Raw genomic sequence first — 26,113 nt, 5'->3', positions numbered from 1 at the left:
AAGGACGCACTGAGCGGTGTGTGGCACCACGTCTGTGCCAGAGCGAGCGAGAGTGAAAGAGAAAGAGAGAGATTCATTGTTTGATCTTCAAAATGTGCTTCTTGAGTCTCTAAATCCTGCAAATATTAGGCTACCCAAGCAACAAAAAATAGCACGCAAAAATAATAACACCTTTATCTTTAAAGTAGCCTACCAAACGTAAGTGTATCTATATCCATTGTGCCAAGCTGATACAGTCACTGAATGAGTGAACTCCTTTGTGCGCAAAGTGAAGACAGATGTGAAGTGAAGACCGCAAAAGTCCACAGGTGCGCGCGTCCATGGACCTTTACAGATAAATAGCAAACCTGTTCTATCACACCTCAAGAACCACACACCTGAGCCACCATAAACAAACACCCACCGCTGCAGAATCATACACAAACCACCCCCCACTCACGCAAAAGAAGCGCTCCATATTCCATCGCTCTCTGCCACGCCAAACCCCTCTCCCGGGCTCCCCGTGCGTGTGATCCTCGTACAGTAGATGCACTGCCTCACTTCTCCATCACCGCGCATCATTAGAATAGCAGGGGAGGGGCCCTCTCGGATGACGGTCCCGGCTAGGGGAGGGTGCGGGAGGCGGGACCAGATCAGTGGCCGTTCCACGGCGCTGGCGAGTCTGGGACTAGGGCTGGAGAGATCGCCGGTGAGCATCGTCACCACTCCAGCACCGAGCCTCGTCTGGCCGAACACTGCGCCGTGCACTCGTCGGGATTGCACAACATTCCTGAGAAATATACCTGCTATTTATGGCATGTGGCTGGTAACTTTATTCCTGCTGTATTCTTTACAAGAAGGTACGTGAAAGACACTCAAACTTTTGCTCTCTCCAATGCAATGTTGAAGTTGTGGTGCATATAGTCTATTTGTGTTTAGTCGTGCTTCAATACATGAGATTAGGTTGGAATGCGCTAATTTACAAAAGTCACAACTTTAAATTCCCTATTTTTTTTAAATGTCAGTTATAGTCAATGGCCTATCTTCACTTGAATAAAAAGCTTGATTTGGATGGGCTTAATTTCTTTAAGCACACTTAGGATGGAGGATGACAACTAGAAGTACTTTTCAGCCACCATCCCTTCTTTCAGATGGATTGATAAAACCAAGGACACATTATGCAGCTGCATAAATATGTTGACTTTATTTGAGAAGTAACAGACAGATAAGCAGTGTGGTCCATATCCCCCTAAACGCTCTCTGTGGCAGTTACGATAGGGGAGGTAACACCATTTGCATCTATGAACATCTCGAGTTGTCATGAATATGGAGACACAGCAATAGGAGAGGAAGACATGCAGGCGCAAAGATTGCGAGCTGCATGCTGCTACATACTCTAACTGCGTCTCTGAGCTGTAGGACGTTTACCAGAAAAGTAGAGGGGCAGTCGAGTGTACATGTGTTTGCTCTCTTTCCTCTGTCCCATAACAAATAACAGAAGGTGTCAGGCTTATGTGTAATTTGTTAATATGTCATCTTTGGCGTACCAAATGAGTGCGTGTCTGTAAATTATCGTAAATTTGAATGTGTCTGTAAATGAGCGTACCTTTTAGTGTGTCTGTAAATGAGCGTACCTTTTAGTGTGTCTGTGTATGTTCAAACACAATAAGGGCAAAAACATTTGATAGGAGATGTGTAAACTGATGCTGAGGATATTGAACGCTGGGATTTTAGGCAGATAATGTCTCCACTGTTGTCAATTTGCTTCACTTTCTAGAATGACACGGGTCAGCGCATGCAGACACACTCAGATGTTATTATCAGTAGTCTAATTATGCATCCTCCATTTTCTATGGCCCCAGATTCTACATACTGATTGGATGGAAAAATACTGCAGATCGAGAGGAAGCTTGAATATGGATTTGATTAAATACTTGCTTCAGATTGAACGCTTGTCAACCATTTCAACAACTTGAACTTAATCTAGTCAATACAATTCAGTCGTAACCCCAAGATATGTTCAAATAAATAAATACATAAATAACTGTAAAAAAAGAAAAAAAAGAAAAGGAAATAGGCCTAGGACCACATGCAGATAGGCCCTATCTCTATTCTGTTCGTTTTGTGTTTCCATGAGGGGTTGTTCTTTTAGACATCTGGAATACATGGCCTGTATCCTTGCAGGCCAACGGTCGGGGACGGTGTGGTGTGTGTGTGTGGTGCTGCTGTTATGACTCGGGCTTTTTCTGGTGTTTTTGTTGTGTTTAATTGGATTACAGGGTCTTTTTAGATGATGTACTCCACATCGCTTTGTCCCGTGACTGAACAAGATGTACTGTGTGTGTGTGTGTGTGTGTGTGTGTGTGTGTGTGTGTGTGTGTGTGTGTGTGTGTGTGTGTGTGTGTGTGTGTGTGTGTGTGTGGTGAAAGGAGGGAGGGAGCGGTGGGGGTTTCAGCTCGGCAGTGGAGCGGAAAGAGTGGAGGCAAGAGATGTAGATAACCAACTTCCATTTAGCATAGTTTTTTCCTTTATTTTTTGGTCAGCAATCAATTTTGCATTGACATACTATGTGATTTAACGTAACTCGTATTTGTGTTTTAATTTGAAAGAGAAGATTTGATCAGAGAGACATTTTAACCAATAATCGTACATGCATATGCATTAGGACTGCGTATTTTCCTGAGACGGCCGCGCCTCCATGATGGTTCTCACTTTCGTGGAACGGCACACAACACCCTGTGCCTAATTTGATGGATATCGCTTCCAAACATTCTTGCATGATCTGGTTTTCTCAGGCGTATACGTTTTCGTTGTAGTTGGTTTCCAGTAGGCTAATTAGTCATTTTAGTGCAATATGAATAACCAGATGTCCCTTAATTGATGCGTCTCGGTCATACCAGCACACGTCAACCACTGGTTGGGGGGGGGGGTCCGCTCGTCCTTCTTTGTCATGATCTGGAGGGTCGCTTGTCATTTTATGGAAATGTGTTGAGACACAAAACAAATCAGCAGGGAAAGATGCTATCCGTGCCAGCTATTCAGCTGGAACAATCAGGCCTATTGGTGATGGCAATTATCGTCCATATTTGTTGCAATGTATTAACGTAATAATGTAAAAAAAAAAAAATTGCGATAATTAAAGCCTAATGTTTTATCATTATTATGACTGCACAAATTCAAATCACCCAATATTTAGATCAAGACTACGGTTTGTAAAATAATGAGGGAGAGATATTATAGTTATTTTATCAATTCATTGCTGATTCCGCTTTCATCCAGTTCAGGCTTTCAGGCCTCCAATCGATTTTAAACCGAATGTTGAATGACTGTACCATTTCAATTGATATGATTCATAGGATGAATGTAGGATATAAATAGATGAGTTAACAAATCTAAACAGTAGGGTTTTACGCAGGCATATTTCGTTACCCATACCTTATGGGAGGATGAGGGGCAGCTATTTTTATTTTAAGGATAAGCACTAGTCAAATAGACTATGTGATGTATTTGGTGGCTGCGATATTATCTTGCCTGAGCCAGATTTTCTGAAGATTTGCCTAAATTAAAACACCTTCTATATTATTATTGTGGATATTATTATTGTAAAAAAATTGAAAATTATAATAATGATAATTATTATTATTCGTTCTAGCAGTGTTTATTAATTTGTGATGTGTAAGCATGTTGTTATGCATAATATATGATTGCTTTCTTTATGCTGCATTTTGAGGATATTTCTAATCTCTGTAATGCCCCCCTCACACACCTCTTTCTCTCTACTCAGTCCCCTTACCGGATGAAATTTGAAAAATTGGTTTCTCTTCTTTTTTCCCCCCAAATCACTATCCCTTCCCAGCTGCGTAATTAGTAGGCTTTCGTTTAAAACTGAAACTAAAGCCGGATTTTCAACTGATTTGCAAAAGTAAATCAGTTCATTGACTAGAGGACTGCACTTCTCCCTCCTCTTTTGTGCTATGTTTGATGGGATAGCCGTTTGTTGCCATCATCTGGGCCAGATAGTTCTGACAACGGCGTGTTGCTCTCTGCTCTCCTCTTAACGTATTTTGTCAACCGTTATGGCACTCGTCTGACTTACCGCCAAGGCCCGGTCCGGCGGCAGTGTAATTTTGGAATCAAATAAAATACACACAAACTGAGAGGTGAGACGGCAGCATGGGCGCGTAGTAATTGTCTTATGAGTCAGATTCAGAAATAGACTGCCTCGAATGAATGTAGACCACTGCACTGCGTCGAGGGGTGTTGCGTCTGCGTCCTGGTGATAGGCTACGTCGCCACGTGTGCCATTTCCTCACGGTATTTTTTATCTGACACCAACTTATGTAATTGAATATACATTTTTTTCAATTAAGTTTCTCATGTTGAATCCAATGATGTGGACTCGCCCTTACCTGTCCTCTCCTTGGCCATGAGTTATCCCGCAACAAGTCGCTTGAAATCCTTACCTATGAACTTGTAATTTGTCTCTGAGAAGCACGGCCACAATAATAACCCACTCGTGTTAACTCGCATCCCCTCCTCTTGCTCTGGCAAGCAACAGCTGTTTTTACCTTTTGAGTGTTTGTGCTGGTGACTTGGCCGGTGAACAGAAAAGCCACGGAGCCTATTCCTCACATGCATAATGCAGACCTAGGGTAACTTAACCATATGGGGGAAACAGCAGAAATGACACAGATAGAAAATGCTGCCTCACTCCCCTGCCCCTCCAATGGGTAACTCACTAATGCCTTACAACAAAAAAACACACACAAAAATGAACACAAATGAAAGCTCATTTTATGAAGTTAAAAAATATTTGACCTATTTACACTGACTGTCCAAATTGAGTTTGATGACTCAACAGGTACTCTCTCACCTGTTGAGTGGGGCATCTGTTCTGTGGCCTCTGACTTGACAGTCGTCTCCGCTTTAATAAGATCTGTTGTACCAGGAGAGGAGATGAAAGGAGAGGAGAAAGGGGGAGAGGAGAGGAGAGGGGGGAGAGTAGGAGAGAGGGGGGAGAGGAGAGGGGTTAGATGGGTTGATAGGAGAGGGGTTGGCACATGTGGAGGATGATCTGCTTTAAAGTGACATGGCCAACTTTTCTTTTCCCTCCGCTGCATCCCTCTTTTCTCTAGCTACCTTGCTTACTATCACTCTGCTTATCTCTGACCGAGAAGGAAGGGTAGAGGGTGAAGGATAGAGGATAAATCGCACCCCAAAATCTGACACTCACTTCACAACTGTGAAAGTCATTCCTTTGAAGAGGGAGAGTGTGGAACCTGAAATGCTGAAATGGTTCCTGGTATTCCACTGACACGGCATAATATGGAGAAGGGGTGTGTGTGTGTGTGTGTGTGTGTGTGTGTGCGTTCGTGCGTACGGCAAGGTAATTTCATTGTGATGCCAATGTATTATCCTTTTCATTGTCTTAGTGTGTAAAATGGGTATCAAATAGCATTCACAACAATATCATTTCCTCTTGCTTTCCCATAATGGGTAGCACAACATCATTACTACGTTATTGTGGTGTTGTAACTGACCGCAATGACATTAGAGTTATGTTCCCTGAACATATCGAGTATTGTATTCTGTATGATTCACCAGACCCTTAACAGGAACGTTGGGCGTATCCTCGCTTGCCTCTGAGAATGTGTACGTGTATACGTGGGTGTATGTTATTGTGTGTGTGTGTGAGAGATTTATTGACCTGTGTGCATGGGATGGTATGAATCTTAGAGACGTGTGTGTGTGTGTGTGTGCGCGCGTGTGTGTGTGTGTGTGTGTGTGTGTGTGTGTAGATGAGACAGAAAGAGCTGCATTATGCATAGCGGTTCACCATAGGCAATATCCCTGCCTCTGTGGCATACATATTCATACGCCATTTTCATACTGCCCGCAAAAGGGGGGGGGGAACATAGGAAATGTGCAAATGTGTCTGTGTGTGGAGGGAGGAGAGGCTTGAGTCAAATCTGTCACAGCAACAGAACAAGAGCAGGAGACAAAGTGAAGAGGCTTCGCCCAACAGGAGTGATGTTTTAGGGAACTCACCCAAATGACAATGACCTTCTCCTGTTGTAATCAATGCATTCAGGCTTGAAGAAGGAAGGAAAATATGCCTCTGAAATGGATGAGTGAGCCCAGCTCCCTCTCTCGCTCCTCTCCTCCTCTGCTCCCTTTCTGCCCATGCCAGGGAAAAGGGCGGGCAGCCTGAGGGCATGGAGAACTGTGAGTTAGACGTCGGGTTAGACGTCTCAGAACAAAGAAAGGGAGAATTCGGGTTATTTCAGTCCTCTCTCCCCTCCTTATTTCCACCATTACTCCCTGTTGAATGGGGTACAGACTGGCCCCTTGCTCCAATCCTCAAATCCCAAATCAAGCCCTAGCCTCTACCTCTCCCCCTAGGCATGTCTTGACTTCCTCCTGGTATCATCTCACGTGGCCCTCTGGAAGGTATGATGGATTTTCTGCCATCTTGTTTACATTCATCCATCTTTCAGGGGCTTGATTTGGGATTGGGTACGGGGCTTCTATATCCACTTTTAGGGTGGGGTGTTGTCTTTTCTTTCTTTGGTCTCTCTCTTCCCTTTGCAGTTGTGCTGACAGACCCTGTCAGTCTGGCGAGACGCCCCCTGCCTCTCTCTCTCCCCCAGACCCCGACTGTGGGATTATATTATGGCCGTCTTATTTGGGCCTTTCCGCTGGAGGCCACAATCTGTGCTGCATGATGGGAGTCCAGTCCACCGCTGTACTGCCCTCTCTGTGTTGTACTGTGCTCAACTGACTGACCTGGATTCGCCAATAGGACAGCAGCACAACAGCCGCCTCATCCACAGTAGCCTGTTTGCTTCCTTCCCAATTAGTTCTATCTGGGAATGCCTCCGACTTGTTTTGATGTCGCTCGGCGGCCACCATTTCTTTATGATGTCACAGCAGGCATTCACTGTTGTTTATTTGTGGAAAGTCTTTCGGTTAGCTTTTAGCATTAAGATTACAGTGGTGCTCAATGACGATTAAAGGATTAATTTCTTAACCATTTTGGGATTTTTCTTTGTTTGTTGTAAAAAGCTTTGGGCTAGTAACCAAAAGTGCGCTGGTTTGAATCCCTGAGCTGACTAGGTGACAAATCTGTCAATGTGCCCTTGAGCAAGGCACTTAACCCTAATTGTTCTGGATACAAGTTTCTGCTAAATGACTAAAATGTAAATGTGAGACTGAAAGCCAGTGTGGCCCTGTCCATGGTGCTGAAATGGTCTATCGCTCAGAACATGAGCAGAGAGTTGTGTTTTTATATGGCACATGATATGGGACAAATTGCACTCAACCTAAATTACACCTTTTAGACACAGAGGAACTGCTCCATTTTGGATAGGAGAGGGACCTCACATACACATTCACACACACACGCACTTATGTGCACACGAGCACATGTACACACTTGCACACTGTCACCTCTCCTCACACCCCTCACACCCCTCATCACTGACCCGACACACTTTCAGCATAAAGCTTGACCTTAAATACCAATCAGCCTTAACACTGACCCCCCCCCCCCCCCCCGACACACACACACACACACACACACACACACACACACACACACACACACACACACAGTGACCCCCCAGTACTCTGTTAGTACCCCTTAACCCTTCCTTGGCCCTGATTTAAGCCAACCACACACATACACACACCAGGGGAGTGGGAAAGAGGCCCTCCATGGTGGTTCGATTACCAGGGCGGAGAGACTGTGTGTGTGTTAAATGTGAAAGGAGATTATATGGATTTAACTCTCTGCGTCTGGCATGCAAACTCAAATCACCCAACATATCCTGCCATGTACTGGAGGACTATAATAGGACAGAGAGAGAGAAAGGATGAGACAAAGGGTAGGATGGATTGAGAGTGGTGGGGAGAGAAAAAAGAAGGAGAGATGAAAGATATTGAGAGTGAGGAAGGGAGAGACAAAAGACGTTGATGCAGAGAATGAGAGGAGGAAGAGAAGGGGGAGAGGGATGAATGAATGGAGAGAGAGAGACACCCTTACCTACAGTGCATTCGGAAAGTATTCAGACCCTTTGACTTTTTCCACATTTTGTTAGGTTACAGCCTTATTTTAAAATGTAAAAAAAGATATATATGTTTTTTCCCTCATGGATCTACACACACTACCCCATAATGACAAAGCAAACATATATATTTTTTTTTTGCTATTTAAAAACAATTCCAAATGGAAATATCACATTTACATAAGCATTCAGACCCTTTACTCAGTACTTTGTGGAAGCACCTTTGCAGCAATTACAGCCTTGAGTCTTCTTGAGTATGACGCTACAAGCTTGGCACACCTGTATTTGGGGAGTTTCTCCCATTTTCTCTGCAGATCCTCTCAAGCTCTGTCAGGTTGGATGGGGAGCATTGCTGCACAACTACTTTCAGGTCTCTACAGAGATGTTCAATCGGGTCCAAGACTGGGCTCTGGCTGGGCCACTCAAGGACATTCAGAGGCTTGTCCCGAAGCCACTCCTGCATTGTCTTGGCTGTGTGCTAAGGATCGTTGTCCTGTTGGAAGGTGAACCTTCACCTCAGTCTGAGGTCATGAGTGCTCTGTGGCAGGTTTTCGTCAAGGATCTCTCTGTACTGTGCTCTGTTCATTTTTGACTCGATCCTTCCCAGTCCCTGCCGCTGAAAAACATCCCCACAGCATGATGCTGCCACAACCATGCTTCACCGTAGGGATGGTGCCAGGTCTCATCCAGACGTGATCCTTGGAATTCAGGCCAAAGTGTTCAATATTGGTTTAATTAGACCAGATAATCTTGTTTCTCATGGTCTGAGTCCTTTAGGTGCCTTCTGACAAACTTCAAGCGGGCTGTCATTTGCCTTTTACTAAAGAGAGGCTTCCGTCTGGCCACTCTACCATGAAGCACTGATTGCTGGAGTGCTGCAGAGATGGTTGTCCTTCTGAAAGTTTCTCCTATCTCCACAGAGGAAGTCTAGAGCTCTGTCAGAGTGACCATCCGGTTCTTGGTCACCTCCCTGACCAAGGCCCTTCTCCACCGATTGCTAAGTTTGGCTGGGCGGCCAGCTCTAGGAAGAGTCTTGGTGGTTCCAAACTTCTTACATTTCAGAATGATGGAGGCCACTGTGTTCTTGGGGTCCTTCAATGCTGCAGAAATGTTTTGGTACCCTTCCCCAGATCTGTGCCTTGACACAATCCTGTCTCTGAGCTCTACGGACAATACCTTCAACCTCAAGGCTTGGTTTTTGGTCTGACGTGCACTGTCAACTGTGGGACCTTATATAAACAGGTGTGTGCTTTTCCAATTCATATCCAATCAATTGAATTTACCACAAGTGGATTCCAATCAAGTTGTAGAAACATCTCAAGGATGGAAAAAGGATGCACCTGAGCTCAATTTCGAGTCTCATAGCAAAGGGTTTGAATACTTATGTACATTTGTTTTTTTTGTTCTTTATTTTAAAACATTTGCAAAAATGTTAAAAACCTGTTTTTGCTTTGTCATTATGGGGTATTGTGTGTAGATTGATGAGGGAAAATAATATTTCATCAATTTTAGAACAAGGCAGTAACTTAACAAAATGTGGAAAAAGTCAATGGGTCTGAATACTTTCTGAAGGCACTGTAGTGAGGGCTGTATCCCTATCTCAGCCTTTCAATACCCTCCCATCACTTGTGTCGTGTTTTTCATTCTGTTTGTGCTGTACCAGAGATCCCTTGGCTTTTGTTTGTTAATATTTACACTATATATACAAAGGTTCATCAAACTATATATACCTCAGTTCATCAAATTTCTGCCCTGCTAGAACTGCCCCAAACAACTGTATGTGCTGTTATTGTGAAGTGGAAACGTCTTGGAGCAACAACGGCTCAGCCGTGAAGTGGTAGGCCACACAAGCTCACAGAACAGGACCATAAAAATCGTCTGTCCTCAGTTGCAACACTCACTGCCGAGTTCCAAACTACCTCTGGAAGCAACGTCAGAACAAGAACTTTGTCGGGAGCTTCATGAAATGGGTTTCCAGGCCCGAGCAGCTGCACACAAGCCTAAGATAACCATGTGCAATCTTAAGCGTCGGCTGGTGTGGTGGAAAGCTCGCCGCCATTGGACTCTGGAGCAGTGGAAATGCGTTCCCTGGAGTGATGAATCATGCTTTACCATCTGGCAGTCTGATGGACAAATCTGAGTTTGGCGGATGGCAGGAGAACGCTACCTGCCCCAATGCATAGTGCCAACTGTAAAGCTTGGTGGAACAGGAATAATGGTCTGGGGTTGTTTTTCATGATAGGCCCCTCAGCTCCAGTGAAGGGAAATCTTAACGCTACAGTATTCTAGACGATTCTTTGCTTCCAACTTTGTGGCAACAGTTTGGGGAAGGCCCTTTCCTATTTCAGCATGACTATGCCCCCGTGCACAAAGCAAGGTCCATACAGAAATGGTTTGTTGAGATCGGTGTGAAAGAACTTGACTGGCCTGCACAGAACCCTGACCTCAACCCCACTGAACACATTTGGGATGAATTTCAGTGCTGGCTGCGAGCCAGGCCTAATTGCCCAACATCAGTGCCCAACATCAGTGCTCAACCTCACTAATGCTCTTGTGGCTGAATGGAAGCAAGTCCCCACAGCAATGTTTCAACATCTAGTGGAAAGTCTTCCCAGAAGAGTGGAGGCTGTTATAGCAGCAAAGGGTGGACCAACTCCATATTAATGCCCATGATTTTGGTATGAGATGTTCGATGAGCAGGTGTCCACATACGTTTGGTCATGTAGTGTATGATTTGATGCTGTCCACGCCACACTATTCTAAGAGAACCAATCTCACAATGAAGACACACAAACAACATTAACAACAAAAACTAACAATAACAATAAGACTCAGTGGTGGGCGAGCGTCCCAAAGCCTTGGCCCTGCTCTTTTAAAAAGCCACTGGCAGCACAAACAGTTGGCAGAGTGACCCCTGTGCCCTATGCCAAGGTCACTGCTGTACTGTGAGTCATGTAGTGTATATAGAGAGGTCCATAAACATACTAGGCTAAACTGTTACATATCAATTCATCTCTTTCCAATGAATCAGTGAAATTAATTTTATCTGATCTGAAACATTTGTATTGTGTCAAAATGTTAGTTAAAGCCCTTGAATTTTTCCCCCTCATAGCTCTTTTAATGATTTTCCTAATGCTAATTTGGTTCGACATCAATGCACAGGGCTGGCTGTAGGTTATCTGCTGTGCTGTAGATCCCTCCTAAATCTACCTTGATGAGGCATCTAGCCGCCACTTCCATTCCCTGCTACTCGTCCCGGGCCATTCAGAGTGAAAAAGACGGGGCTAATCCGGCCATTGTCGACACAACCCGGGGAAGAGGATTAATTATATATCATTGACTCAGAAGAAATTATCTCTAAACCCCCCCCCCCCCAACCCCCCCAACCCCCCAACACTAAAAAGCCGTCTAGCTGCTTCCCAGGAGACACTGCCAGGGGGGGATGTTTTAGGGATGTAGCTCCCCTAAGACGATTAATTGAAGCAGCAGCTTGTGAAAGCCATACTGGCTGCAAAGCACCCCTTCCTCCAGGGTTGTGGTTGGAGATATACTGAAGGTTTCTCAGTGATGACATGGACTTGACATGGGTTGAACTGGTAGACTAGGTATTGTTCTAACAGCCTCATGGCTTCTTGGTTTCGACCCATTTCACCTCCAAATCAGATGCCGGTTTAAGGAAGGGCTCTCGTCGGGCATATCTTAGACGACTGATATTATGTTAATGCTTTACAGAGGATTGTTCACTGCTGTTTGGCAGCCAGGTCGCTAGTTTTGATTTAAGGTGGATCGGAGAGGCACACTCGAGTCACACGAACACAAACACGTGCGTGCGAGTCACGTGTTACCTGATCAAAGTCGATGCCCAGGTTAATTTGGGTTATTGTACAGAGCAACTTGCCAAATCAAGTAGACTGTGTTCATCAGCCTATAGCAGAGCTTCTAACTGTGGTTTGGCTTAGCTCTAGCTTATCATAACAGAGTTACATGTAGTTGAAAATAAGTGAAAAATATATTACGTCACGTCATTTGCCTAATGGAGAAATAGTAATTGATTCTATTTTTGGGAACTGCTGTGCTGACCTGATGGAAATCTCTAGAAGATAACCCAGTTTGGAGATTGGCAGGTGGGTGCCCACACATTGGCTGTGTGGGTGTGTGTGTATGTGTATGTGTGTGTGGATGTGGTCCAGACACAGCTTTTCTTTGTGTGTGTGTGTGTGTATTATCCTGACCATGTCTCTCTCTCTCTCCCCATCACAGTGAACAGTGAGGATGTGGTCTCGACGCGGCTGTACTTTGTAAACGCCTCCCTGCAGCGGGTGACCTTCTCCAGCTCGGTTGGGGTGTCCCTGCCCTGCCCCGCGGGCGGCGCACCCCATGCCGTCCTGCGCTGGTACCTGGCCACCGGCGACGACATCTACGACGTGCCCCACATCCGCCACGTGCACGCCAACGGCACACTCCAGCTCTACCCTTTCTCGCCCTCCGCCTTCAACAGCTACATCCATGACAACGACTACTTCTGCACCGCAGAGAACCAGGCCGGCAAGATCCGCAGCCCCAGCATCCGCATCAAAGCAGGTCAGACTGAACAGAAGCAGCCTCTTCCAGGGGAGCCTTAGACAGACAGACAGACAGACAGACAGACAGACAGACAGACAGACAGACAGACAGACAGACAGACAGACAGACAGACAGACAGACAGACAGACAGACAGACAGACAGACAGACAGACAGACAGACAGACAGACAGACAGACAGACAGTACACTCTTCTAGTGGAGCCTTAGACAGACAGACATACAGACAGTACACTCTTCTAGTGGAGCCTTAGACAGACAGACATACAGACCTACAGTGCACACTTCTAGGGGAGCCTTAGACAGACAGACATACAGACCTACAGTGCACACTTCTAGGGGAGCCTTAGATAGGACCAGACAAGGAGACACAGCTTCACCTGTACAACCTAACTAAACACTGTTCTGGGGCCAAACAGAAGCACAGCGTCTCCACAAAGAATGAGAGGAGGATAAGCATAAGAGAAAGGCTGCCAGGAAGAGGTTTAGAAACAAAAAGAAAATGCTTTCTCATATGAGTTGATGCTGTACTCTCAGCACCATTCTAAGAGAACCCACTCCTCAAACACTATTAATAAAGACACACAAACAACACTAACAACAAAAACAGCTGTAACAAACGGTAAACCAAACGGCGTCCATATTGGTCCCCTAAATAACAATAAGACTCAGTGGGGGGCGAGCGTCCCAAAGCCTTGACCCTGCTCCTTTAAAATGCCACTGGCAGACACACACAGCGGCACAGACAATTGGCAGAGTGACTCCAGTGCCCTGTGCCAAGGTCACTGCTGGTCTGTGGGGCCGGCCACGCTGCAATTGGAGAGTTCACACATACACACCCGCAAACATACACAGCTGCACGCACACGCGCACACACACACACACACACACACACACACACACACACACACACACACACACACACACACACACACACACACACACACACCAGCCTGTCCCCTGCTTATGCCAGCAGGCCTCCTGTCTCCCAGTCTCTCCATCTGTCCATGGACTGGAAAGTCCCCGAACTACACACACACACACACACACACACATCGTTTTTGTCAATCTAGCTCTTCTGGGTAGCTGTGCCAGGTCTTTTACTGTAGCTGGAATGGGAATGAGTTGAAACATGAGAGGGATTGAACAGAGTTGCACGCGAGGTGAAATATTGTCGGTGTTTTAGCTCACGTTCAGCGACATATTCAATGAACAATCTGCGTCTTGAAAATCAGAACAACCCCATTAAAAGATGTATAAGATCAAATCAAATCAAATTCAATAGTGATTCAGTTTTTAACAGTCCGCTTACCAAATTCACGGGCAAATGAAGAAAAACCCTCCCTCCCCCCACCACACCCCTCATGGCGTTTCTGTCCAGAGGACCCTCGTCCCATCGGCTGTAGAGTGACCTACCAACCAGCGTCTGTGTAGGGCAACCTTCCCTGCAAAATAATTACCCCAATTAATCAAATAAGTGCTGAGTCTGTGAACAACCACCAACCGTCACGCCCACGCCCAACTCTGCAGCACCTCAACTGCAGCCCTCAGGAGTCGCCTGTGTATTCCGCCACTACTGCCACACACCTTCGCAGAACCTACACACACACATTCACATCCACGTACTGCAGTTGCCATGGGCGACGGGCAGGGCGTGAGCGGCAGGGTGTGGTGCGTCCCGTCTCAGGTGGCGTCGGAGACTGATGACAGCTGACAGCTCGCAGTGTGACACCCTCCCTCCCTTCATCTCTCCATTCCCCCCCTCTAATTCTCCCTCCCTCCCGTGCATGCTGATTCTGTGCCAATAAAAGCACTGGTATCTGTGGGGATCGCTGTACATTCATGACAATCGCTGTTTGTTTTCTTTCTCTTGTTTTTCCCTCCCTCTGTTATCGTCAAAGTCCTGACCCTATATTTCTTGTCAAAGCCATTCTCTCACATGTTTTCATTATCGGCATTTGACTGACATATCTAATGATATTGAAGATGCTTCCATTGGCTCTCATAGGAGGCCTTCCCATCCATCGCTAGTCATGTAGCACATCCCTATTCTGCTTTAAAGCTTCCTCTCTTTTGTTGTTACACATTTGTTCCTCTTCTGCTATCCATCCTACTGCCCTCCTCTCCGTTGTCCTCTCCTCACCTAATTAACAGTGAATAGACGCACTGAATAACATGACAAAAGATTGACATTAGGCTTAGCCATCATATGACAGTTGACACTGATAAGTGTCATTAACCAGGTTTCCGTCCAACCTTTTTATGCGAGAAAAGTACATGTCAGATAAAAAAATGTCATGACAGGTCTGATGGAAACAGTGAATGTCGACAAAACAAAATACCACGCCAGACAAGGTGGGATATTTTTGTGCCGGTTAAATGAATAATGAGAGAAATGGTGGTGGAAACACTTTTATGTGCAAATATTGATATAATAACAATCATACTGAAGTAAAGTTGGAGTCATGCGGTGACATATGTGGTCCTCCCACTATGACTCGGGAAAGCATGCAGTTTATTAGGATACAGATGAAATAAATGATGATGAACTTCACAGGATGGTGAAAGTGCACGGTGATCAGCTTGATGCTTCTTTCCAATAAACATCGTGGGTCTTATTCTGGTGACATGATGATACAGTAGATGCTTGGCTGCCTTTTGACAAATTCAAATAATCTCGCTCTTTTGTCCATAATAATCTGATTATGTAGGTTATACCCACACTGTATCTGTGAGCTGTTGGCTAGAGCGCACGTGCCATTACCAGAGTGGGTACATTCAGTACATAGTGCAATATTGTTTTGTGCCTAAACCATCAGTAGAGATGAAAATGCAATGGAAACCCAACTTCTTAAGGATCGGCCTCCCGTGAATGGGACAGTTGTAAATCATGCAGAGCGTTATGTCAAGATCGCAGATTTTAGAGAAACAACAAATGTCGGTACATATAAGTGTCTTATATTGGCTGAAAGCTTAAATTCTTGTTAATATAACTGCACTGTCCAATTTACAGTAGCTATTACAGCGAAAAAATGCCATGCTATTGTTTGAGGAGAGCTCCTATCAACAAAACACTTTTCACCGCGATAGGTTTGATAAATTCACCTCTGAAGGTGTAATGTGTACTTACATTCTGAAATCTTGCTCTGATTTATCATCCAAAGGGTCCCAGAGATAACATGAAGTGTCATTTTGTTAGATAAAATCCTTTTTCATATCCTAAAAAGGTCCATATAGCATGCACGATCAATTTTGTATTTCCACTCGTTCAATTTTCATTGAAAGGAATCTGTGAAAATCCCACCCTAAACGTTGTTTCAACGAGTCAAATCACGTTCGTATGTATTCCTTAGAGATCCTAGAAGGTAACAAGACTTCACTATATCATTAGAGGTGTAGTATATCTTATATCCATATTTGGTCAGAGAGCGACGCCTTCATGGCACGCCGATGACGCTAGCGGCCATTACTTGAATGACTGTATCTTTGTCAAATAAGCATCAATAGAGGTCAAACAAAGCTAGCTAGATAGCCAATGAGCTGGGCTTTACCATGTATATGTCGTAAAATGTAGCTACTAACCTTGTACTACAGCATGTCTTTTCATTTTGGACAAAAATTATAAGGATATTCAGAGTTATGAAGTTATGAAAACTGGTTGTTTTGCAAATATTGAACTTATAATATGGCTACTAATACTTGGAAAGCTAAATCAAAGTCCAAGTATACAGATTTGACGATATTCTTGCATAAAAATGTAATATGAATGCGAATGTCTCCTTCACGATTTGCCAAATTGTACCTGGGGACTTCACATTAAAAGTCTTGTAGTTCACTCATACTTCAAGTTACCCATATGAAACCTTGCACATACACTGCTGCCATCTTGTGGACACTATCGTAATTACAACCAGAGTGATGGCTAGAACTGTGACCTTTCTCTTGCATTTCAAAGACAGTGGTATTTTCTTCTACCAGATCTATTGTGTTATATTCTCCTCCATTCAATTCACTTTTCCACAAACTTCAAAGTGTTTCCTTTCAAATGGTACAAAGAAAGAAAGAAATATGCATATTTTTGCTTCAGGGCCTGAGCTACAGGCAGTTAGATTTGGGTATGTCATTTAGACAAAAATTGAAAAAAGGGGGCTATGCCTAAGATTTTTTAAACCTCTAAAAATCTAAGCCTTAGGACCCCTGTATGTATATAAAAATATATAGAGAGTACCAGTCAAAATCATATCTACTGACTCTGAAAAACACCAAAAGAAAGATGCCCAGGGCCTCTGCTCATCTGCGTGAATGTGTCTTAGGCATGCTGTAAGGAGGCATGAGAACTGCAAATGTGACCAGGGCAATAAACTGCAATGTCCGTACTGTGAAACGCCTAAGACAGCGCTACAGGGAGACAGGACGGACAGCTGATCGTCCTCGCAGTGGCAGACCACGTGTAACAACACCTGCACAGGATCGGCACATCCGAACCAACAATAACTGCCCGAGTTACACCAGGAACACACAATCCCTCCATCAGTGCTCAGACTGTCCGCAATAGGCTGAGAGAGGCTGGACTGAGGTCTTGTAGGCCTGCTGTAAGGCAGGTCCTCACCAGACATCACCGGCAAAAACGTCGCCTATGGGTACAAACCCACCGTCGCTGGACCAGACAGGACTGGCATAAAGTGCTCTTCACTGACGAGTCGCGGTTTTGTCTCACCAGGGGTGATGGTCGGATTCGCGTTTATCGTTGAAAGAATGAACGTTACACTGAGGCCAGTACACTTGAGCGGGATCAATTTGGAGGTGGAGGGTCCGTCATGGTCTGGGGCGCTGTGCATTACAGGGAAGACATCCTCCTCCCTCATGTGGTACCCTTCCTGCAGGCTCATCCTGACATGACCCTCCAGCATGACAATGCCACCAGCCATACTGCTTGTTCTGTGCGTGATTTCCTGCAAGACAGGAATGTCAGTGTTCTGCCATGGCCAGCGAAGAGCCCGGATCTCAATCCCATTGAGCACCTCTCGGACCTGTTGGATGGGAGGGTGAGGGCTAGGGCCATTCCCCCCAGAAATGTCTGGGAACGTGCAGTTGCCTTGGTGGAAGAATCGGGTAACATCTCACAGCTGAACTGGCAAATCTGGTGCTGTCCATGAGGAGGAGATGCACTGCTGTTCATAATGCAGCTGGTGGCCACACCAGATACTGACGGTTACTTTTGATTTTGACCCCCCTTTGTTCAGGGACACATTATTCCATTTCTGTTAGTCACGTCTGTGGAACTTGTTCAGTTTATGTCTCAGTTGTTGAATCTTGTTATGTTCATACAAATATTTACACGTTAAGTTTGCTGAAAATAAACGCAGTTGACAGTGAGAGGACGTTTCTTTTTTTGAGTTTAGCTCTCTAACTTAAACTGACGGATTTTGATGAGGATTTTTTAAATTATGTTAATTAGATGGACTCTTAATAAGGACCATTTCACTTGTATTTTATTTTTCAGTACGTGGGAATTTAACCGCAAAACGTATTTTTATGTGTACTATGTTACCACACACAGACTTTTATCCACAACAGGTCAATTTGATCGAAACACATCTCTGGTGAAAGTATTTGTATATTTTATTTATGCAGATTTTAGAATATTCACATGGAAATCTGTCACGAATTGAATGGAAATCTAGCTATTGGATGTGATGCTCTGCTAAGGAAGTATTGGACCCAGACAGTTTCTGACCTCTCAAAACACAGTCTGAATGAATTACCGGTGAGAGCATCACACTTAAGACCTAGCTTATCCTTCCACCTCTCAGTGGCCATCAGGGGAGAGAGACAAGATAATGTAAGTCATTCCACTGTAGAGACAAAGACTGAAAAGAAAGGAGAAAAACAAAGTCAGTCAACAGAATTGGGACGTAGCCACTGCTGTAGAGCAGTCAATCATTTTGGAGTGCTTTGCAGGCAGACCTTGTCTGGTCCCACTGCCTGCCTGCAGTTTGGAGCCTATTCTTATTCAAGCTCTGGTAATGAGGACTTCCTGCCTGTGTGCTCATTGAGATCAAGTGATGATGGAGCGCATCTCATTTGGGCTCTGGCTGCCTGCTCAGCGCTCCTCACACCTGTCAAATGCCTGCTGTCCTCTCCCACACACATGCATGCACACAACACGCACGCACACACACACACACACGCAAACGCACACAGCACAGACGACTGATGGCGTGGGAGAGTATTGGATAACTTTTTGTTTATTTTTTCCTGACAGTCTGAGTAAGCGTCAATTTCTGGTTTCTCAACATTGGACCAGAGAGGGTATATTCCGTAAAAACAAGAAAAACATATACAGTCCCAGAAATACATACATGTAAAAAAATACATAAAAAAATACATACATGCATAAAATACATGCATGCATTAAATACATGCATAAAACACATGCATAAAATACATGGAAAAAATACATACATGCATAAAATACATGCATAAAAAAAATTGCCATTCCACTCTGATGGTCTCTGTGACCTTTGCCAAGGTCACATGAGTATTTCAGGGGGATGTTGTGTAATCAATGCTAGGCCGATGGCTATGTGCTATGTCCTACTCCTTTATCACACAGAGCTAGAGTTACACACACAGGGGAGATCTAGAGTGAACTGGGATCAGCTGTTCAGTGAGCTCACCTCAGCTCCCCTTTCTAGCAACACAAACACAGAGTTAAGACTGAGCACAATGGACTGGGAGAGCAGGTCCACTGCTGCCCTGCATGCTCCCGGCCTGGCCGCCCTCCTTTTTATCTCTGGCTTTATAGATCTTTTGCCACAGACGGAACCTCCTAGCAAGGTGTTGTTTACTCCCGTTCATTCATTAACGTGTACAATACAGTACATCCATTCTGTTGTCCCTACATTTCATTCTTTTCTTCTCTCTTTATGCTGCTTCGTAAATAAGTAAATAGTGTATTTGATTTCCCTGTAGTTAATTATTTAGGCAGCAGTGATACAGGCCTCTCCTCCCAGTGCGCGGAGAGCGCCAGAGCCATGTTTTAGCCCGTTCCTAGGCAACCGGGTGGATATAGTCAGGCATCAGTAACGTCCTAATGACGGCGCGCATGCGAGGAGAGTGCAATTTATGCATTAACACTGGGCTACCATTTGCATGCACTTAGAAGGGCTTAATGAAACAAACGTGGCATATTCTGCACCTCTCGCCTCGAAACTGGAACATGTGTAATATCACAGTGCTGTCACAGTTGTTGGCCTACTTCTGGTTTAAGCCTTTATCGAGTATGTAAGCGCAAAGAATCAGTGATGTTTGCTGTCGGTTGTGTTGGCTTCAAACAGTCTCAGAGGTTCAATGGTCATAGGGCAATTTAGCTCTGCGTGATGAGACGCAAGGTCAATCAAGGGGTAAAGAAATGATTGAACGTATTGGCTAGGCTGCGAAAGGGGCTACTTAATCGATTCAGCCCATCGATCCAGAGGTGGTCTGCTGTGATAATAAAAGGGAGCATTTAAATGAAGAATTGGAATGAAGACCTGATTGGAATTGTTTGGCCTTTTTTTTCTCTCGATTTGTTACAAATGAGTCTCCATAATACATTAGGCCACTGAGTGCAGAGGCCAAATAGTTACAGGACTTGGCTACGGTTGGTCAAAGCGCGTCTCGTGGTTACATTACGTTTGGGGTAGACCCACACCACAACGTTAAGGTTAACGACTTCACTATTCTGACAAGGACATTGGCTCTGGTTTCAGTGGGTGACACTGGCGGCTGGCATTAACCATTATTAATGACCAAGGAAATTCACCTCCAGGCTAGGCATTAATTGTATCGCTAGAGAACTTGTAGAGAAAGAGCACATGCAGTCAAGGTGTGTGTGTGTACCCGTGTGTGAGTGTGTATTGTCGACTTCACGTGGTTAAACAATTGCTCCCCTGATTGGTATGAGAGAAGCCTCCTAGAATTAGCTGTGATGAGATTGCGGCGCCACAGAATCCCCTCGCCACGTTGTTTTCCAGCTGATTTTTGTCTACATTGTAATCCCGTTTGCATCGACATGTTTGAAATGCCAAACGCCCATGCTTTTCTCTTGTGTTAGTCTAGCTAATACATTTCTGAGATTACACTGTTATTGCGCTTGAAATTAAAATACTATTTCATTCACACCAGCTCTGCTATCGTCTTGTCATGTTGCTGTAAAATGTAGGCCAATTTCAATCCAATACACACCCTACACTTAGTGTTGACATTTCTCATTTGTATATATATATATATATATATATCTGTGCGATGTCCGGGTTCCTGTGCGTCAGGTGCAAAGGGCACCCCTTTTCGTGACTGCCCGCACCCAGCCATTCCGCGCCGTCTCTTAGAATTGCCTAGGTCTTTCTTTAAAAGGGTAATCGCCATTCGCACCAGCTCCTTCTCAACGCAACTGGGTGTCACTTCTTTTTACAATCGGTTTCTCCACTGTGGGATTAAAGCGAAAACGACGTTGACTTGATGTTGTTTAACAGTCCACCAACCAAGTTTACATCTGGGCTACTCTTAGCGTCTCTCGGTGAATTATAGGCCAGGAACAATGTCAACTTTTGTATATCAGAAAAAGAGGTCCTTGTTTTCATTGAATAATAATGTGGGGCACAAGCTAGGCCATGTCTTGCATGTGGCTTGTATGATAAGCAACCGCATCTTTAACCGGAAGGCTTGCGTTAGCTTTCCGAACTAATGCCTTAGCTTTAGATCAGCTGACTAACACAGTTTGGTGCAGAATAACCAACTTTGTTCCACTCTAACCACCCCTCTCCTCTGTCTCTCGTCTCCAGTGTTCAGGGAGCCCTATACGGTTCGGGTGGCAGACCAGCGGTCCATGCGGGGCAACGTGGCCGTGTTCAAGTGCCTCATCCCCTCGGCCGTGCAGGAGTACGTCAGCGTGGTGTCCTGGGAGAAAGACACCGTCTCCATCGTGCCAGGTAGTAGCATCTCAGATTTAGACCTGAATGAATGAAAATGGGGAAAATGGGCTGTCTGGTTGGCTGGTTGGTTGATTGGTTATATGAGCATGAAGATGGCAATATTTTTGGCCCAGATCTTAAAAGTACAACAGTTATTTCCAACACTTTGAAAAGAAACTTCACAACCAATCACCAATGCATGTGAATGGGATTGTTGACTGATTGGCGGATTGCTTAGTTGATTGGCGGATTGCTTAGTTGATTGGCGGATTGCTTAGTTGATTGGCGGATTGCTTAGTTGATTGGCGGATTGCTTAGTTGATTGGCGGATTGCTTAGTTGATTGGCGGATTGCTTAGTTGATTGGCGGATTGCTTAGTTGATTGGCTGATTGCGTAATTGATTGGCTGATTGATTGGTTGATTAAATGAGAATGATCATGACAAACATGTCAGATTTTGGCCCAAAGGATGAAAGTGTTAAACAACTGTTATTTCTGTACATTGAATGTGGGATGAACATTCACTTGCAAACACATTCACACAGGGAAATAAAAACGTATTCCATCAAAATTCCCAGCGAACAGACTCTGGACTGTACCACCAACTGGATTGTTGTGTGTGTGAGCATAATGGTTTTTGAATGTTGATTTTGGGCTCCTTATTTAAATTAATATCACCCCTGTTTTTTCCGATGTTGCTGGTTAGACCCTCAGACCCCTGTTAAGGTCGTTTGGAGTTCTGTTTATCAGCACTAATCTGTTTTGTGGTTTTAGTGGCATGTCCCATTTTGCCTAGACCAAATTGTCAAATTATTCAAAATGGAGTCTCATGAAATGGCCTCTCATGGGGTTGTCTGTAGCTAGTCACTCATTGCCATGTTTAATGGCAGTGTGAGAGGGATAAATCAGACATTAGAGCTGACGTGTGTTTGCGTGGGTGTGTGAGCTTGTGGGTGTGCGCGTGTGTGTCTGAGTGTGTGCCTGCGCACCCACGTGTGTGTGTGTGCGTGTGTGTGTGAAGAGGCTGTAATTCAATGACATTGCCTCATTGTAACTCATTGGATTGATGGAGTGGACCAGTTTATCCATTGATCACATTCAGACCAAAGAAAAGCAGCCATGACACACAAACTGTCTTTATATTCTGGCGACGTCACTATCTTTGTCCTACATTTGTAGGAATGTGCTGTCATTTTTCCTGAAATATTAAAATATCTAGGCTTCTATTCATGTCTTTGTTATAACTGCTAACATGCTGTTACAGAATGTGGATATGTGTGTGTGTGTGTGTGTGTGTGTGTAGATGCCTATAGTGTTAAAGATCGCTCTGCGGTCCAGTAATAAATGGAGGGGTGTCAGAGAAGACCGCTCAGGTCAGATGATACAGGTCGCCCCCCTCTCTCCAGCTCTCACCTTCTGATACTCCCCTTTCATCTCTCTCAATGTTGTTGTGTGTGTGTGTACGTGCGTGGCTCTGTCCTTCACACGGGAGCACTCATTGATCCAGTGCAGCTGCGTTTTGTGTGTGTGTGAACAGGGCCCGAGGGGGGGGTTCCGGACTGAATCGATAAAGCTTGCTGTCGGATTCCCCTCTCCCTTGTCACGGATACCTCAGTGCGAGTGGTGAGACCCAGTCGGTCTGTGTGAGTGACGGATGGAGGGATGGATGGATGTGTGTGTGCCTGCCTTCCTGCCTGCTTATGTGTGTGTATTTCATTAACATATGTATTAGCTGCCAGGCCTTGTATATCCTCTAAAGATTCAAATCTCCATACCATGGCTTTGTGCACAAACAGGGACATGCTGGTGTTGGTTTAGCAGATGGGTGTACTGCAATAGACTATAACACCAGTTCACTTCACACCCAAGGAATTAGGGCGAGGTGACTCTCTGCCCCACTGAGCATGGGGAGGGCAGATCATCAAAGCTGAACTGACTGAGTCGCATGGCAGTGGAAGGCAATAGAAACTCTGCCCTCCATAGCTGACTATATCCCCATTCTGAAGTCTTTCACTACTATTATAGGTAATTGGATAAAGCTGATAGGATATGGTGGTTCTCTCGCGCGCTCTCTCTCTCGCGCTATATCTCTCTTTCAGACAAGCTTTATGAGCATGAATGACAAAGCCACTGTTGCTAACACAAAGTGAGACAATGACATCAACAATAACAGTAAAAAAAAAAAAAAAGGCTAACAATAATAATAATGTTAAAAGTAGTGATGGTTATTTGTATTTATTAGGGATCCCCATTGCCTTGGCAGCGCTTACTCTTCCTGGGGTCCCAACACTCACATTACACATAAAACAAAAAGGTATAACAGTACATTAGAGAAAGGGGCCATTATATGTATATACACTGCTCAAAAAAATAAAGGGAACACTTAAACAACACATCCTAGATCTGAATGAAAGAAATAATCTTATTAAATACTTTTTTCTTTACATAGTTGAATGTGCTGACAACAAAATCACACACAAATAATCAATGGAAATCCAATTTATCAACCCATGTAGGTCTGGATTTGGAGTCACACTCAAAATTAAAGTGGAAAACCACACTACAGGCTGATCCAACTTTGATGTAATGTCCTTAAAACAAGTCGAAATGAGGCTCAGTAGTGTGTGTGGCCTCCACGTGCCTGTATGACCTCCCTACAACGCCTGGGCATGCTCCTGATGAGGTGGTGGATGGTCTCCTGAGGGATCTCCTCCCAGACCTGTACTAAAGCATCCGCCAACTCCTGGACAGTCTGTGGTGCAACGTGGCGTTGGTGGATGGAGCGAGACATGATGTCCCAGATGTGCTCAATTGGATTCAGGTATGGGGAACGGGCGGGCCAGTCCATAGCATCAATGCCTTCGTCTTGCAGGAACTGCTGACACACTCCAGCCACATGAGGTCTAGCATTGTCTTGCATTAGGAGGAACCCAGGGCCAACCGCACCAGCATATGGTCTCACAAGGGGTCTGAGGATCTCATCTCGGTACCTAATGGCAGTCAGGCTACCTCTGGCGAGCACATGGAGGGCTGTGTGGCCCCCCAAAGAAATGCCACACCACACTGGATGAGCTGCACTACCTGAGCCACTTGTGTGGGTTGTAGACTCCGTTTCATGCTACCACTAGAGTGAAAGCACCGCCAGCAATCAAAAGTGACCAAAACATCAGCCAGGAAGCATAGGAACTGAGAAGTGGTCTGTGGTCTCCACCTGCAGAACAACTCCTTTATTGGGGGTGTCTTGCTTATTGCCTATAATTTCCACCTGTTGTCTATTCCATTTGCACAACAGCATGTGAAATGTATTGTCAATCAGTGTTGCTTCCTAAGTGGACAGTTTGATTTCACAGAAGTGTGATTGACTTGGAGTTACATTGTGTTGTTTAAGTGTTCCCTTTATTTTTTTGAGCAGTATATTACAAGTGATATGTAAATATTACATGACATGTATATAAAAAAAAAATCAAAATCGTAATATTAATGTCGTCATCTAAAAAGCATTTTGCTTTGTTAAGTAAACAAAATAAATATATTAGGGACACCTTTCTAATATTGAGTTGCACCCCCCCCCCCCCTTTGCCCACAGAATGAGCCTAGAGTAAATTCGTCAGGGCATGGGCTATTCAAGGTGTCGAAAGCGTTCCACAGGGATGCTGGCCCATGTTAATTCCAATACTTCTTACAGTTGCATCAAGTTGGCTGGAAGTCCTTTGGGTGGCGGACCATTCTTGACACACATGGGAAACTGTTGAGCATGAAGAACCCAGTAGCGTTGCAGTTCTTGACACACTCAAACCGGTGCGCCTGGCACCTACTGTACTACCATACCCCCTTCAAAGGCACTTAAATCTTTAGTCTTGCCCATTCACCCTCTGCATGTCACACATACACAATCCATGTCTCAATTGCCTCAAGGCTTAAAAATCCTTCTTTAACCCGTCTCCTCCCCTTCATCTACTCTTATTGAAGCGAATTTAACAGGTGACATCAATAAAGGATCATAGCTTTCACCTGAATTTACTTGGTCAGTCTGTGTCCTGGAAATGTTCCTAATGTTTTGTGCACTCAGTGTATATCAGTACAATGAGACTATGCAGTGCATGCATGTATCAACATTGATTAGGCACAATGAGATACAATGAGATCATCTATGGAATGCAGACGTGCTTGCAGGTGTCATTAGTGTGTGTGTGTGTGTGTGTGTGTGAGTGAGTGTGTACACACGCATGCAAGCACACACACAAACACTCTGATTTGTGCACATGGTTTTGTATGGGTGTGTGTGTATATGTAGGAGTGTGTATTAGTGTATGACGTTATTTTATGTATAATTTCATGTGTATTTAGTGTATACATGAGGTGTTGTAAGTATTTACATGAATTAAATTATAAAAAATTATTCAATAATTTATCAAATCAAAAAAGAACAAAAACATAACACAATGAAACAAAACACTAACAACCGCAAAGTCTGTCTCATTTCTCTCTGGTTGTGGCACATGGTGACAAATTTAGCTGCCAGCTTAGTTGACTG

The 26,113-nt window shown here is 44.5% G+C and overlaps 1 protein-coding gene across 7 annotated transcripts in view; it reads left to right on the top strand.

The window, feature by feature from the left end:
* The first annotated feature begins 683 nt into the window (after nt 1-683).
* LOC115163007 (Down syndrome cell adhesion molecule-like protein 1 homolog) overlaps nt 684-26,113 on the top strand; it is a 137,324-nt gene continuing 111,894 nt past the window's right edge. For 5 of the 7 annotated variants that reach the window (XR_003869675.1, XM_029714571.1, XM_029714569.1 and 2 more), the window contains exons 1-3: nt 684-839; nt 12,306-12,626; nt 21,451-21,597. Coding sequence is in view for 6 of the 7 variants with exons in the window: in XM_029714571.1 (XP_029570431.1) it covers nt 797-839; nt 12,306-12,626; nt 21,451-21,597 (511 nt within the window). In the remaining variant the exon portion in view is untranslated. Of the gene's footprint in view, nt 840-12,305; nt 12,627-20,335; nt 20,496-20,971; nt 21,236-21,450; nt 21,598-26,113 lie in introns of those variants that run through there. The other 2 variants (XM_029714573.1, XM_029714572.1) reach the window with 2 other exon arrangements.

The sequence above is a fragment of the Salmo trutta genome, chromosome 26 (genome assembly GCF_901001165.1).
Source record: "Salmo trutta chromosome 26, fSalTru1.1, whole genome shotgun sequence".
NCBI lineage: Eukaryota > Metazoa > Chordata > Actinopteri > Salmoniformes > Salmonidae > Salmo > Salmo trutta.
Note: the sequence above shows the minus strand (reverse complement) of the source record. Positions and strands in the feature narration are given on the sequence as shown.